The 16958-nt window shown below is 38.5% G+C and overlaps 1 protein-coding gene and 1 long non-coding RNA gene across 4 annotated transcripts in view; one reads left to right on the forward strand and one right to left on the reverse strand.

Moving 5' to 3' along the window:
• The window catches only part of adamtsl1 (ADAMTS like 1), a 104742-nt gene that overhangs the window by 60577 nt on the left and 27207 nt on the right, over window positions 1-16958 (reverse strand). For all 3 annotated transcript variants that reach the window (XM_023346503.1, XM_023346504.1, XM_014468954.2), the window contains one exon: window positions 2245-2361. In XM_023346503.1, the coding sequence (XP_023202271.1) occupies window positions 2245-2361 (117 nt within the window). The remainder of the gene's footprint in view (window positions 1-2244; window positions 2362-16958) is intronic.
• On the forward strand, window positions 8809-10943 carry LOC111611004. The gene is made up of 2 exons (XR_002753854.1): window positions 8809-9156; window positions 9973-10943. It is a non-coding gene; the product is annotated as an uncharacterized LOC111611004 (long non-coding RNA).

A 16958-nucleotide genomic window follows, 5' to 3' on the forward strand; every position in this document is an offset into this window, starting at 1 on the left:
AAACCTCTCCATATTGATCTAACAGAATTCACATACCATTTCTTTCTTTGCAATTAACACTTTCTGATGGGAGTTCCCTGTTTTTAATTATGAATCTGGTGGGGGGGGGGGGGGGGGGGGGGGAAGAGTCCATATTTCTATTTTTCTAAACAATTACTTCACAGGTGCATATGCTTATGCATGCTTTTTGGAAGAAATGTGCAACATCATGGTCATATTCCAGAGGTAGATTTGTTAATCTTGCAAAAGTACTGCACACTTGTTCAGTATTATGAAATAAAATGCCCAGAAATCTAAATGCCTTTAGATTACAAAAGTATGTGTTGAAAAACCCGCTGCAACTCAAATAATCCCATCTTTGCAGCGGCTAACGTACATGGCATTTTAAAAATGATAAATTATGTGTTTAATTGTGTGAAGTCAATGCCCTTTCCACCTGTTGTTGCAAAACACGGCTGCCAAGTCAGTTTGCAGCTGAGCAACTCAGACCCTCCTGCTGCTGCTGCTGCTGCCATGGCCACTAAGTGCTCCCTCTTCTCACCACCATGACCTCTATTAATCCCAGCCCTGCCTCTATTCCAGCAGCAGAAACCCCCCAGCTTTTGTTCATCCTGAATCCTACCAAAATAAAAAAAAAGAAAAGAAAAACACACCCTGACAGTTACTGCTTGATGTGCAATTAGGCGTGTAAAGACAGTGAAACTGGGTTTCTTGACTTTCAGACGGGTGGTGGATTCTGCATGAACAAATCATCCAGAATCTTATGAAAAGATAAGAGGGAGAAAATGTGTCAAAACAAAATCGCTCTGCAAGATGATGCAACCTCCAGTCTATGAAACATGCAGAGGCAGGCCGACCAAAAACGTGTCCTCACGCTGGGCCGCTACTCATTAGTACAGAGTGACTCTAATAGCTGTCATTAGCAGCCACTTAACTGCAAAAACCCGTAATATCCTGGCTCTACTTGGTGATTTCAACCATTAAAGTGACTCACAGAACTGAGGAAAACAGTTGAACTTTTACAGAGAGATGTTCTCGGACCTGTTCACATGTAGACAACACAAAGTACTGAGCTGAATACACCGAGAACCGGATCAAAATGCATTTAGATTTGAACAAAGAGAACTGACTGTTAAAGATGTTGGGATAATGGTAGAAAGAACTGTAGTCCTCTGTGTTAATTTCCAAATTCCAAACTTTTTCACTCTAAACTTTGCAGAGTACAGCGGGCCCACAGCAGTTTGCGGTCCAGTGTTCACTTATTCACTGATTATTTTTGTTGAGCATATCAAAAATGTTGGTAAGGAAATGGAGTTTTGGAAGCAGAAATACCTGCACAAGCAGTAATAACTCAAGGAAGAAAGGAGATGAGCAAGGAAGCAAGGAAGAAACAATAAAAAACAAAAAAATCAAACAGAATCACACAAAGTATTCAGGGAATGAAGGAATATAAATACTACACAACAAGGAAGGAGAAGAAGGAAACAAGAAAGAACAAAACAAAGGGAGGGATGTAGGACACAGCAAAGAAAGGAGGGAAAGGAACAAAGTGTAAAAGGAAGAAAGGATAGAAACAAACAAGTACACAAGGAGGATACAAAAACTGGACAGGATAAACAAGAAATAAAAATATTTTTCCACACTCTTGTGTGCTGTTTACATACTTTTACATCTGGTCAATGATCCATTCAAGCCAATAAAGGAACCCTGTAGTGTTTCATTTGGAAAACTCATTTAAAAAAGACTTGGAAAAAGAAGTGAAATATAATTTAATAAAAGAAAACTAGAGAGGGTGAAAGACGCTCAGACAGGACTTTCCAGTCTCCTCTGCAGAGGTCACAAATGGACAGCATGTTGAAGCAGCAAGCTGGCTTGGCTCCACAGAGGTTCACATGTGTAGTTACAGCGAATGATTAAATGAAACATCATGGCTTAAGAAAACGATTTGCATGTCATCAATGCAAACATGACAAGGGAGTAACGCCTGTAACTACCCAGGCGTTGCATCAAGTCAGAGCCTCACAATCATTGTTCACTGGCGCTCATTACTGAGGTGTTACATAAATATTGTTTTTTTCCCCCTCACTCTTTTGGTGTGGAGAGTTACATAAGCACATTGCAACAGATTTATGAGCTGACTAAAATGATTACTTTAGCCATAAAGTAATCATTTAAAAACTCATGATAGTGTCTGATTAATTAACTGATTATTTGCAGAAAATTAAAAGTTAGTGGTGAACTTACTGGGTCCTCTGGTTTCTGGCCACCAACGGGGAGAGGCTCTTCTGAAAGGTGATCTCTTCGGATCAGAGTGTATTCCCTGATGAAGACGGCGTCCCCGTCACCCGCCCACACGGCAACCTGAAACACAAAGACAGTCACATAAATCATTTATATCAACACACAATGCGGAAATATTGGCATCTTATTCATTTCTATTAATTACAGAAAAAGTAATATGTTGGATAAACACTGAAATAGCCCCTCTGTATAAATATGGCATGACAAAAAAAACTAAACAATTTACTAGAAACACTTTAAAATAAGGAGAAAAGGAGATCCAAATAAAATAGATGTGTGTTGATTCCTATAAATGACCACAAGTAAGTGACTATCTTCCTCACGTTGTACCAATTTACAGATCGAGCTTATCCGATATTTATATCAGACATATACGTAAGTCACAAAACAAGTATCAGATTATGTCAAGTTCATCTAAAATCTCAGATAGAAGTGCTCCACTCCAGCATTTAGTCCGCCCCAGCTTTTCTATCCAACAGTGCTTTTATCCCACCCATTTATTATTATTGGTTAATAATAAACGGCTCAGTTGTTCTATATTGTTGTTAACTATTGTTCTCTGATCACTTGATTAAGCCTTTTCTAACAATCCACACTACAAAATAAGCAATAAAAGTGTTTTTGATTCATGGTGATATCGCATTGGGTTAATATCGGTATCAGCAAATGCTCAAAGCTGCAATATCAGAATCGTATTTGGAAATTTAAAAAGAGTTATGTCACGACACTCCTTCTGGTTAGTGGAAGTGGGAACATTTTTCATGTGAAAATCGTTTATTTTTTATGCACCACACGAATGAAACTCTTTTCTTTTGAGTGTAAATTTAAATAAATCAGTTAATTAAAATGTCCTGAGTATTTGGTGGATTCTCTTCATCGCCCCCACTTGGCAAGGAATATCACAGAAATCCCCATCTTCAGGGATGGGTGGTGGGTCGGATCTTGGATAGGGCCCATTTGCGGCGCAGCAGGCCCCGCATTCTCAAAGCTGCACAAACTGACGGTGCAGGAGCGCTGAGCTGCTCTCCGCCGCTCATAAACAACCTGCAACGACGCGGGTCGACTGTGTGCCTCCAAGGCAGCATAAAACAGAGACTTTCTGCTCTTCACATGGTAGATTTATCACAAAGCAAAAGAAAAAAGTGTTGTTTGGCAACTGCTGCAAAACCCGACCCCAGCTTCACAAAACTTTAAATAAGACTTTAAATCTGGCCTAAAAATTACAATCATTCCTTCCTAACTTCAGTGAATTAAACTGCTGAGGTTTCTCCAACAACATGTAATCGAGCAGAATTTGGGCAAAAGCCTCAGCTGACGAATTGTAATGTGTTGGTGCATTAGGGTGACCAAATACTGTGGGACCACATGTAACGTTTTATTTAAAGTGTTTCTGGTGATTAATAAAGAAAATGTTTTACACCAGACTGCATATAACAAATCACAGGCTGCATGTGGGGTCTCCAAATCAGTGAGGAATGATGGGAAAATTCACCCTATACTTGTGAGAAAGCAGTAAAACACACCGACAGAAGCGAAATACAAGTTTTCCCCAAATGGGACTCGACAATCTCAAAACTATGCACCAAGGGAAACAAAACAACAATGAAGAGAAACGTTTGTTGTTGTGGTTTTTTCAAATCAAACTCAAAACTACTACTGAATTTCTGAATAAGTAATGAATACCCCTGAAGACATCAGCAACATAGCAGCAATGTTTGTCTTCTCTGCTACGGATGCTGAAAGGAAAAATGTTGCACAACCAGAAGCCAGATAGAGCTAATTTAAGTCAAGCGTGCAAACATTAGAAGAAATCCAGCTTATGTTTGTCAGCGGAGCCGTTCTGAAACCAGCCTGGCTGACCAGATGTCTTTGCTCAAGGCTTACTTGAGCTCTGGGTGAGGTGAACATAACCCAACTTTGAAAAGTTCTCATAACCCTTTTACTGATGAGCAGAGAGAGAAAAAAATCTGCTTTTTAGTTTCTTGAGATCACATTTATATTCCTTAAAACAATACACAAGGGATATTAATGGGATTTAAAAACCAAACAGAAAAATGAAATACATTTTGTTAAGGAAACAAGTGGGCTGTTTGGTGCCAAACCCACTGAATCAGAAATTATTTGCTCATGCAAATCTGAGCAGAAGTTTCAGATCTACAGTCGTAGCCAAAGGATTTGGCAGAAGCACAAACATTAAATCTAAATGTCTTTGCAACTTCAGTTTTTGAGGTGAAGTGTCACTGGAGGTGATCGCATGCATTATGCAGCTTTGCCAAAAATTAAAAGGTAACTTCACTTCAGCAGAGTCAGTGCACATGAATGAGTCCAGCTGGAAACAGTTCATCGATCCAATTATCAGATTGATTGCCTGAGAGGAACAGATGCACTTGTGTTAGCAATCCAGCCACCATCAGTTTGCATTAAAATGTAAAAAAAAAATAAAATAAAAGTGCTGTAAAAAAGGTTTTATGGATTATTAAAAAGGAGAGAGTGAGAATGACAGGAAGTCCAGAAAGCACCAGAATATGTTAATGCAGAGTTTCGGCTTCTTGGTGACAGGAAGTTCAGCAAGAAGTCACCCGACGACGAAGGAAACCTTCAAGGATCGACTCAAATCTGCAGGAAGAGAAAGGAAAATCATATCATCGCGTCTGGAGAAAAAAAGGCAGGCGTCAGCTGTAAAGCATCCACGTCCAATCCGTCCCCCGAGGTTCCTGCTCATCTAAAAAAGTGGGCTTATTCACAATTTTGTTCGAGAACTCCACCATGAATAAAGAGGAAAATCAAAAGGAACAACTTGTCCCAAAAATCCAGACGCAATTTGTCCGTGGTCATGTTTTCCTCTGCATGACAGAACGTCAATGCACAAAGCCAAAGTGGCAACAAAATGGCTCGTACTATTTGATTTGTGACCAAAAAACCTACACTGAAAGGCTGTGGCTATTTCTCAGAGAGCAGGCGAATAAACAGCAGCCAATAAACTTATTGACTCCAGGCTTCAGTACAACAAGAAAGGGTTGCTTTACGTTTTAAACTACCCATAATTTCTTTATATTTTGCTTCCAATGAGCCAGACTTTTTCAGATCTTTTAAAGTGGTTTCGATCAACAGTTGTTGAGGTTTTATGACAATCGTTCACAATTCCTCCTTAAAGTTTGACTGCTTTTTCACACATTTTCAGTCGTCTATCTGACCCCGAAAGCACAGTGTGTGAATGTGGTCAGAACAAAAAGACGACTCAAGAAAATCGCACAGTAAAGCAACAAAGCTACCACTGAACCATTCAAACATGGAGACAAGTACATTTCTGCCTTGATTCCAATTAAAATTAAGTAACTATTTTTTTTAAGTGAATGATTTTAGATTAGTTAGCTTGGAAGTCAGCGAGTCGTTTAAAAAGAAACCACACACTTAATAATCCGTAGGAACAAAAATTCCACATTTTGATTTCTGCTTATTGGTATTTGGTTTTCAGTAATTGAAATGAAAAATGCTAGAAAAAAAAAAATACCAGGAACTTTCTCTTACAGCCACCCCGAGTGTGTGTGTGTGCGTCAGTGCCCCAAAGAGCCAGGGTAAACGTTAAACAGGGCACCAGGCCGCTCATTCATTAACCTCAGAGGCGAGTCGGATATCAAAGAGAAACTTTTCATCCGGGAGGAGGAGAGGAAGTGAACTTGGAGGGGAAGGTTGGTTCTTCAAAAGCAGATAATCAACAGAAATAACATCTAACCTGATATTATAATTGAGCCTGCGCTGTGCCAGTTTCCGCAGTCTGGGTACCAACTGGGAAAAAATGAGTAACATTTACTCTGCAACACGAGTGCAAATGCTCATATTCCCAGCTGCTAAATGATAATAGGATAAAAACACATAATTTGTTCATGTTAGTTGGTGTCTGAATATAACCTGAAGAGAAAATACTTTATTGTTTTAATATTTTAGGAATCTTGTAATAACCCACTAAAAATTAGGATTTTTTTCGTAAAATGAAAAAAACAGCATGATTTTGAAGACTTCTGTCACAGATTGCAGCAATTTTAGAATTCTAAGATGAATAAAAGTAAGATTTATCGGAAATGTTCATTTTGGACGGTCAAATCGGAGGCAACAACTAAGAACTAAAGCAAAGCATTTTGTTTTTGCAAAAGCAAAAACAATATGCTGCCAAGTGTTTCTGCTGTAGTCTCTTGTGCAAACATCTTAGTAAACTTGAAATAAGACAAAACCAACTTTTAACAAAGATATAGGAGCTTGTCTTAAGTCAATGGTTCCTTCACATAGATTAAAAAGCACAAGTTCCACTGGCAGATTATTTCATTTATAACGTGGGAAAATGTCTTGTGATAAGTGAAAGAATCTGCCTGTGAAAGTAGCATTTTTTTTAACCATTATTAAGTAATTATTCTCTTTAAAAAATCACCTCTATCTTGCTGAACAGTTACTTACAAGTTAGTTTTGTCTTATTTCAAGTGAACCAAGATATTTGCACAAGCAACTAGACCAAAAATACTTGGTAAGATTTTGCGTTTTTGCAGAACTCTACCGGATCCAAAACTCAGAGAGAATCCCTTTCAGCAGCTCAATGAGAAAAAATAAAACTGAAACTCCACTTTCTTTCGTTCTTGGTGGACTATTTAGTTATCTAATGTTCTTCCTCTGGCACCCTTTGAAGATATAACCAGATATCTTCTCCTGCTTTGGCTGCCAGCTTTCCCTCAACTTGATTTACTGCTCCCACTCCCGGGTGCAGTCGGCCTTGCGAACATGGAGACGAGAGTGGGCAAATCCTTCGACTCCCACCACTTCTCATCTGAAACAGGAGCGAGAAGCCCTGAGGGAGTTTGGGAGTAAAACAAAACAAAAAAAGGCTAGTTTTTTTGATGGATGAAAAGCTTTCCTGGCACTGTCATCACATCCTTTTGCATTCATGCTCTGTTTCTCTCATGTTTTAACGTCTCATAATGATACCCGGCACCTTCTTCATTGACGCATGCGTCTGTCTTTGAACGCCTTTTCCTCTTTGGAGAACATTTGGTGAACTTGATTTGAAAATAACGTGCTGAGTGTTGGTAAATGTTTCCACTGGAGTGAAGAGCAATGCAATCATTGAAGCTGAATGGTAACTCGCTGCGATGCGCTCCCATGTTGGCAATGTCGACCAAAGTGTTCCTACAAGGTGCCTACACTGTGAAACTGAATGATAATTACTTGAGTGAAAGAAATTTGTAACATTCGCACATATTTACTAAACAAAGCTGTGAATTGCTTCTGAAGAATCCGTTAATAATCCAAAAATTGTGATTGTTTTTCTTTGGTGCCTGAAAAACAAGCCTAAAATATCACTTTCTTAGGAAGTTTTCCCTCTTTTCTCCCAGATGGCTATAAAAATATGCCAGTAATTTAAAATCTATTGGAGAGTTTAAACCAAGGTTAGTAACATATGTCTGTTGTGGTAGTGTTTTAATTCTGAAAAATACTTTCAATTTAAAATGCCTGGCAGTGTTCGCCTACAACTCCGATCCAAAACTACCTCCATACCAGGGTTTCTCTGAGGGTAACTATCTACCCTTGTAAGTTGTTTGTACCCTGGTACCTGAAGTGGGAGCATTGGGGATGATAATGGCCTCAGAAAACTATTCTGCTGTCTGGAGAATGTTTCTGCAAGGGTTAATGAATCTGTTCGTATGCTGGCTGTACTGGATTATAAACCCTGGATACATTCATGTTCAGTCACACCAACACAAGCAGAACAACAAAGAATTTTATTGGTGCTTGTGTGACGAACTTGGAGAGTAACGATTGCGTCAACATAGTCAATAAACACAAGACTGTGACCGTTGATCCCTTGGCCTTTATGAGCCAAAAGGATTTGCAACACATATTTTACAGTTAAAGCAGAATGATGCATTTATTTATGTTTTTAGAACAGCACTTTTGTTCTGTTGATTGGAGGTTTTTGCTACCACTTCCTGTGATTGCAACATTTTTTTATTTTGTAAGAGCACTATATCACTTCCTAAAATAATGGCCTAAGTCTTTGGGGGGTTTATTGCAGAGTGATTTTTTTTCCAAAATCCCTTTTTTTGTGTTTTGGACTTTACATCATTTGTATATTTACAGTGTATTTTGTCATTTGCTGTTTGTTTGCAGCTGTCTGTCTCTGCAGGAATGTATTAAAAATGCATAATTTTTAATATGCATTAAAAATATTAATGCATATTAAATTTTTAATGCATAAAAAAATGCATTAAAATTTTTTTTAATGCATTTAAAAAATTTAAATGCATTAAATTTTTGTGCATTTTTATGCATTAAACCACTTTTAGCGTAGTGGTTTAATGCATAAACCACTACGCCGTGGTGGCGTAGTGAGGGGGGAAAGAGAAACATATTTCCATGTATTGCTCCTATCAAAATGCAAAGAACTGATTGGATGTCAAAAAGATAAGCAAAGAATGTGATTCGCCCCTTCCAGCAACAGGTCCTTTAAACCTGACCCTTTAGTCTACGCAAGACTTTGATCCGGGTTGTTCCAACACCGTTCTTTCACTTAGCTGACCGTGTCACAGACTTCATTCAAAGGCCGAAACTTCAAGAAGCTCTGATGTGAAGGATTCATTCCTGCTCTGTCAAAGCCATGGCTGTGAAACTGACCATTCCTCCTGAACGTAACAGGCAGATAAGGTCTGTGCAGCAAAAAGAAGCTCAACAAAATCAGACTCGGAGCAAGAGGAGCTCCAAAGACTTTTCCACTCCACTGATGGGCTTCATAATGAGCAGGCTGCATGTTGTGGAAACAAAACCTCAGCGTTTTGGACGTGGAGATACTCCTGTCAGATGACCTGGAAGGAGGTGAGGCCAATACTTGCACACAAGGATTTAAAAAAGTTAATATTTTTAAATACCTCAGCATTTCTTTTTAATCCACATACATGCTTAACCATAGATGTCTTTTCATTTTGTCAACATGTTTTTTCAATCTTTTCTCATGAATATCATGCTTCATACCATGACAGAAATGTATGATTTTCTGACATTTTTATCCATTGAATGCTATTTCTTATGATTAAAAAAATCTTATCAAGCAAATTTTTTTATCACATACATATGAAAATTTTTTTCTGAGGAGGTTGAAAAAATGTGCAAACATTTTTTATTTCTTATTTGTCAAAAAGTCGATTTCTTTTCCCCTTCTCACGTATTCAAATTGATGGGATCGCATTACAGGAGAGAATATCAGGACATAGTGAAAAACAAACATTAGCTTCCGAATGAATTTAAACACCAGCAAAGAAAAAGACGCAAATAGAAATCAAATTCTATGAAGCGTTTTTAGAATTTGCATTTGCACAAAATTGCACAAAAGCCAGAGATTTTTCGATTTTGCTTAAAAAGACGTATGAATGACACAATTGAGGGCAAAAGATAAACTACCAAGAAGGAGCAAATGTTGTTGCTGAAGATACAATCTTATGTTAAAGGTTACGTTTTTCCATTGGAATCAGGGCAATAAAAATAATATTGCATGACGACTTATCAGTGCAGACGAAAGCAAGTCCTGCACAGATGTAGGCGAAGGTGCCTGAGTGACATACGGTGACTCACGGCTGGTCATATTTTCCCCCAAAGTAATGGAACATGCTGACCACTTTGTTTCATGTTTTTCAGGTGCGTGGATCGGTTTCTGGTAAGATGCAATGAAGCAGACAACTGACAGACTGTTTCCATCGCTCAGTCCAGCCATCTTCTACTGCTGTAACGGATTTTGGTCCAGATCTCATTCCAGTTGGATGGAAACGTCTCACCTGAGAGCAGTTTAGGAGGCTTCACTAACCCGTCAGAAGAACGAAACATTAAACCCTCCAAAAGCAACCGAACTCATCGTCTTCTCAGAGTGGAAACAAAAGAACGTTTTTAAAAAAGAAACTGCAAAAAGAAAAAAAATTCTGTATATATGTAAACTACTTTTCTACTGTATTCATGAAATATATGTTAGGTTATTTGACAAAGGTTTGAGATTGCGAGATTTTTTTTTAGAATAGTTTTACCTGGAAAAGGAAAAAATTTGTTTTATGTAAGACTACCTCAAGGCGTATTTTAGGTTAAATGAGATTTACATAGATGATAAAGTAAAGATTAGTTTCTCATTTGTTTGAAACTTCTTAGACAGAAAGCAAGAAATCATATGTAGGCTTCAAATCATTCAATTCAATTCAATTTAGGATCATTTTGTGTTGGTTTAACACAGGCACTCAGCAGAGCATAAATATGATCTCGAAGGTGGTGAAACAAAGAACAGGAGCTGCAGACAAAAATGCATTTATGACTTAGTGTTTTTGAAAACATCAGGCAGCTGGCGAGCAGAATCTGTGTCTGAACTGAAAGCTCAGCAAATGAAGCAGAAGGAAAACATTAAATAAACTGCTGAAGCAGCCAGAATGAACATAATAGATCAACTAATAATTTTCGTAGATATCCAGCATCGGGTTTTCTGTTTCTACAAGAATTTGGTCCTCATTTTGATGGAAACTAGCAGGTTTTTCAAAATACACTCACACATTTAAAAAAATTGCTTTTCCACTGTTATTTATTTGTTTGACCAAACAACGTCTCCATATGAATAAACAATATATAAATCACTTCGATGATCTGTTTCAGCTTGACAAATAATTAGAATGATCTTTTCTTGTTTTTTAGGTTTAGCATTTATGATTTGTTCATTATGGTTTATTTCAGGACAGACTTATTGCAGCTTTAAATCAAGAATGTGGATTGTGTAACAGCAATAATTTCTGCATGTGAGGACAAACAAAACATCAGAAACATGACAAAAAGTCCTCTCTGGCCCGGTTTGTTTTGCTGCAGCCACCAGCGGGAAGTAACGGCCGGTCTGAGCAGCCTCTTGCAGAACCTTCCTAACTCATTATTTTCCCTCTTTTATCCTTTCTTGTGTCCAACTTTTCTTTGTTTTTGTTCCCTCATTACCATCTCTGTGTTTTTCTTTTCTGTCCTCCTGATTTCTTCCTTTCCATTAATCAATCAGTAATCTGTCACGACTGCTTTTAGCTGAAGACTCAGAAGATTTTGCCTTGATTTTCTGTTGGTCTAAGATGTTTTAACACCAACAGACTGATCCAAATGTGGTAATAAGGGAGCAGCTATTAGTTGGTTTCACTCCTATTTGTCTTGCAGAAGTTTTTTTTTTTGCATCCAGTTGGATAGGTTTTCTTCTTCTGAGGCTCCGGCATCCCATGGCTCCATCTTAGGATCTGAACTTTTTTTGTTACATGTGAAATATGACATGTATTTCCATCAGTTTTATAGATCATCTGCAAGTTTCACTCCTATTGAGAGAAAGTGGAAATCGTTCGGTACACAATCTGGTAAACTGTCTAGATTACATTAAAACTTGGATGTTGATAAAATATCAGTGGAACAAAAAGAGGTGATTATTTTTGGAAAAACTGACTCGTTTTCAGTGTTTAAAAAGTTTGATAAACAAGTCAGTGCAGTAGTTCAATGTAGACTCGTTTGTAGGTGTTTGTCTCTCATTGACCATAGAATAGAATATAATTTTTTGATTTCCAAGGAAAAATTGCTTCTTTATTGACATCCTACTCCATTTAAAGTGTTAAATATTAGTTAGTACAACATAACTATAAGTGATATATAATTTATTAAAAAATAAATAAAGTTTTATTTTATGGACCTGTTCACCACCTTGGAAACTTTGGGTGAGTAAAGTGCACTATAAACATTGATTGATTGATTGATTGATTGATTGATTGATTGATTGATTGATTGATTGATTGATTGATTGATTGATTGATTGATTGATTGATTGATTGATTGATTGATTGATGTCAGAAGCTTAGGAATGGTTCACTCACTCTATTGAATCCAGGCCACAAAGTTTTAAGGAAGACATTAAGGTGCAAAGGGGTCAACCTGGTGCTAGCAGGGTGTACCTAATAAAGTGGCCAGTGAGTGTATCTGCTTCAGTTCTTCAACTGATGTAGTTTTGTCTTCTGTCAAAGTTAACAAAAAAAAAAAAAGACAAATATTTGTGCCTAAAGATGATTGATGGCAGGAAGCTCATTAAAGTGTGTGAACTCCTGGTCCAGTCACGGTTCCACAGGATGACAAACTAAAACCAGGCACATCCTGGACCTCGTCTCTTACTGGGCTCAAAAACAAATGGATCAAATCCATCATGCGGTTTCACATTGAGAAATTCATCTAAAAGTTATGAATTTCCACATTTTTTCAAGAGGGGAGTTTAGATATATGTAATTACAACTACATCTAAATTGAGTCTAAGTGAAATAAATGGACCAGGGTCGTAGTAAAGACTTCAGACTTGTGGCCGATTTGCACTTCATCTTGTTAGATGAATGTAGTTGATGCAAGACATTTTCTAGTGTCACAGATTTATCACTGGAAACCATCCTGAAACCACAGGCAGCCTTTTATTAGTCCGATCCGAAGGCCCATCTGCTGATCCGCTCAGTGTTTTTAAATAGCTACGATTGCTGACTTTTATCAGTAACGGACATGCGTGTCATCCGGAGGGATGAACGGCACTCTAAGTGTGTTTTGGAGAACCAGAGCTCTGCGCACACAGCCATCTGTCGTCCTCCGTCATTTCAGCTCGCAGAAGGATTACAACAGACAGCTGGGTGGCACAATTACACCCAACCACACATAGCAGGCCAACAAGTTCACACTGCAGGACATGTGTGCTGCTGCAGGACTGATTTAGCACAGCAGGGTGATTTCACACATAAAGGCGACTGTCACCAGATGATTGATGGTGACCGTCTCAATGGCCTGTTGTGTGGGCACAAGCAGAAAGTCTCTTTACTCTTAACTTTCACTCAAAAGTTAGTGGAAATCAAGGTAGCAGAGAGAAAGCAAGTTTAATTTGCAAGGAACCAGCACCTTTATATAGACGCAGGTGCCTTCCAGTAGCTTTTTCAAGCTAAACCCAGTCAAAAACCTGCTACACCACTGTAGCACCAGCTACATGTTAGCTTAAATGCTAAGGGGAGGTTACATGTTGCAGGTGAGACAATCTATAACTTGTGCTCTTCCTTCATCAAAATCTTAGAAGTTCCTGATTAACGCCACTCACGAAAAGTTAGGGATGTTTGGCTTCTAGGGGAAATTTATTGAAAAGGTTCAAGCTACAATCATATAACATCATAAAAGCTGGACATTTAAGTAGACGCATCCTATTGTGAGCTTGAATCAAAATTCAACAAGAGTGGTGGGTGTGCCACAACAAAAAAATTTTCAATAACGCGTCATGTGCCCTTGAGCATCAATTACAGCTCGACGACGACGTCTCATGCTGTTCACAAGTCAACTTATTGTCTGCTGAGGCGTGGCATCCCATTCCTCTTGAAGCACCGCTCTAAGGTCATTGAGCGTCTTTGGTGCAGAGTTACTAGCCTCTACATATCAACTCAGCTGATCCCATAGGTCAACTATGAGATGCAGTACAGGCCACTTACTATGGGGAAACAGCAGGCCACTCCATTTGACATACCGTAGTCTACCGGCTACCGTTCCCCAATGATGTGACCGTCTCAATGATGTGACCGGCTAAAGCATTGTCGCCCATTAAGAAGAAATTTGGCACAATGTCTGGATTGGTGATGTTTTTCAGGTAGTATGGGCTTCTCACTGTAAAATTCACAACGTGTAGGGTAGATTTGTGTTGATTAGACACACCTGCTTAAAAGCCCAACTGGCAAAAGCAGACTGTTTTACAGCACTCACTTTCCTTGACATCCCCAACATTTCTGGTCAGAATAATTGGACTTTTATCAGGGAACAGCACTGATGTCCACTGGCCCCTACATCAGTGTGATATGTGGCCAAAGAAAATCCTCTTCCATTTTCTCTGTGTGGAAGTGGAACCTGCAGTTGCAACCTGCTGATGACGCTCAAAACTCAGTGACCACTTCCATCTAAAAACATCCTGTTTATAGCCTTGCAGTGGCAAGATACTATTAATCAGTTATTGGGGGTCATATCTTGTTGTCAAAACGACCTTTATTGTTTGTTTAATTTAGAGTTTGTTCAGGAGTCTTGTTTTTAGGCCGACAACCAAGGAGTTTTTTTTTGTCTCCAACTTGTAGGAGAATCTGGTGCAGCTCCTTAACCACTGGAGAGACTATATATTTATCATGCCTCCCGGATGCCTTAGCCTCCACCATGAGAAACTGTAAAGTGTCACTGGGATGCCTTGATATACCTCGTTACCACTGCAATCCAACAATACGTTCTCAAGTCCTTTTTCTTAGTCCAAGTCAAGTTTCAAGTCGTTGAGGAAAAAGTCTAAGTCTCCACTCCACTCTGTCGATGTTGTCTGACTCGTTAGCAAAATAGTACCCAATCTTTTTCGCTGTAAAACCGTCAGCATCAAAAGCAAAAAAATAAAATAAAATAAAAAAACAAGAGTATGTAGCCAGATAATAAACAACCCATCTGGGGTCTCCCAGAGGAAACAGCACAGACTCCTCCAAAGGGAGGCAAGCTTTATTAAACTGACTAAATAAAGGTTTGGAGAGTCTACCTCTCCCAAGTACTTCTTGAATAGTAGGACTCATGGATGGATGAATGTTCCTTTTTTATTTATTAATAAATGAGTTTATACAGGCATTATTATTAGAAATACCATTTTGGTTCATCAGTGCCCGTAATAAAGTATGTACTTTGCTAATATTTTAGCACATGGCTTTTTCTGTCCTTGTAAAATTAACAACAAAAATAACAGCATCAATAAAAGCAGAATTTAACGATTTTCTAATCACTACAGTCACTGGCTGAAGCGTTTAACTACCAGAGGTAGGAAATAAATACAGGAGCAGTATCTGACTAAAACGAGAAACGCTCATTATAACAACATTTATATTCCATTAAAACCAGAATATGTTCTCGTTTAAATGAGAAAGGTCGTAACAGCGAAACGGCAACACCTCGCAGGATGTTTGAGAGTCGTCTACTACAGACAGAGTTTGTTCACAGTCAGATTTCCGCCTTTTACCTCGTAATCAAACAGAGGAACTATTTTTATATCTTGTTATAATGAGAAGGTTTCTCGTTTTAATGTGTTTTGTATTTATTTCTAATGAGAAAGCTTCTCGTTTTAATGCGATACTGCTCCTGTATTTATTTCCTGGCTCTGGCAGTTAAATGCTGCTATATATCTAGCAGGAAAAATCTGTTGACATCAAAACTTTTCTGTTTTCCCGTGACAGCATTTGATATTTTCCTTTAGTTCTTCCTTTTACTCACATAAAACTCATATTTAGAGCTGTCATAAAGGAGAACATGACATGAAAACATATTGCTTCTTACTTTAGATTATAACTTTATAATATTTAGGGTAGCAATGATGAATCCCACAACATTTTTCTTTCTATGAAATACCTATAAGCAATTTTTGTCCGACGTCCCAGAGGGCCAATGCAGTAAATGCCGTTTCTCTTGTAACAGAGCAAAAACAAAACCAGCAAGCTGTTAGCCTGACCACACATCACTAAGGCCAAACAAATTAATCCTTCAGGGTGTTCACCCAGGAGATCTGCAGGCAAAATGAACCCCAAGGGAGGGCTTTCAATAAGTAAAGACCCTCTTCTCAAAACACAGAGATTTCTCTCGCAGTGTTTCCAAAACTGTTTTTCCTGACATCAGATTCTACTATGAAAGCCTCAGTCTTCTCCAAAGTGCTGTTTGCGGTCACCATCGAATTACTGGTGCATTCCTGTTCCCAAATTAAGCCCCTCATTTGAGGAGATGCCCGGCCATCGACAGCTTTAATTTCCACAGTCTGTGGCATTCTCAGGGCCTGATCTCATCTGTCTGGCAGTCAAAAAGAAAAAAAGAAAAGACATGCTGCCCTGCATGTAGCATGGTGTTTCTAAGCGCTCAGCTTCATGATCCACAGTCCATTCCTTAATATTCCTCCACATTGCAGGAGGCGAGCTTCACACTGGCGGCAATATGGAAAGAATTTGGGATGTTAGCCAGTGCTTTTTTTTATCAGCTACATATTTTCTAAATGTATTTACAACTGCTTCTTCTTTAGTGTGTGCACAATGGTGGCTGCATCCTTCATCCCTTCAGGGATGAGGTCAGACTATAGAACCCACATTCTTTAAATTAAGATATAAACCTTCTTGGTTTATATCTTAATTTAAAGAATGTGGGTTCTATAAACCTTCTTGGTTTATATCTTAATTTATAAACCAAGAAGGTTTATATCTTGGTTGGTAAACTGAATTTATAGCATTGAGATTGGCTCTTGAATGAAACACTGGGGAATTTCCTTACTTTTTAATTAATTTGACATATAAACGCCTTTTCCCTGAATTCAAACAGTGTTTGGTGCATGGTACATTTACCATGACACATTCTGCACTACATCCTGTTCTTAAACTCAGACATTCTTGGGTGAGGTGAGACCATTAAAATCAAATCCAGTCTATGCAGTCCTGATGCCTGTTTAGGGACTATTTGCACTAACATGCAATTATCATTTCCTCTATTCTAGGAGGTCTGTCCATGCTGAAAAGCATCCCCATACTTACGCCACCATGCTTCAAACAAAGATAAGAACTACGGCCTGTTGCTTCAACCAATGA

The sequence above is a fragment of the Xiphophorus maculatus genome, chromosome 14 (assembly GCF_002775205.1).
Source record: "Xiphophorus maculatus strain JP 163 A chromosome 14, X_maculatus-5.0-male, whole genome shotgun sequence".
In the NCBI taxonomy this organism is placed as follows: Eukaryota; Metazoa; Chordata; class Actinopteri; order Cyprinodontiformes; family Poeciliidae; genus Xiphophorus; species Xiphophorus maculatus.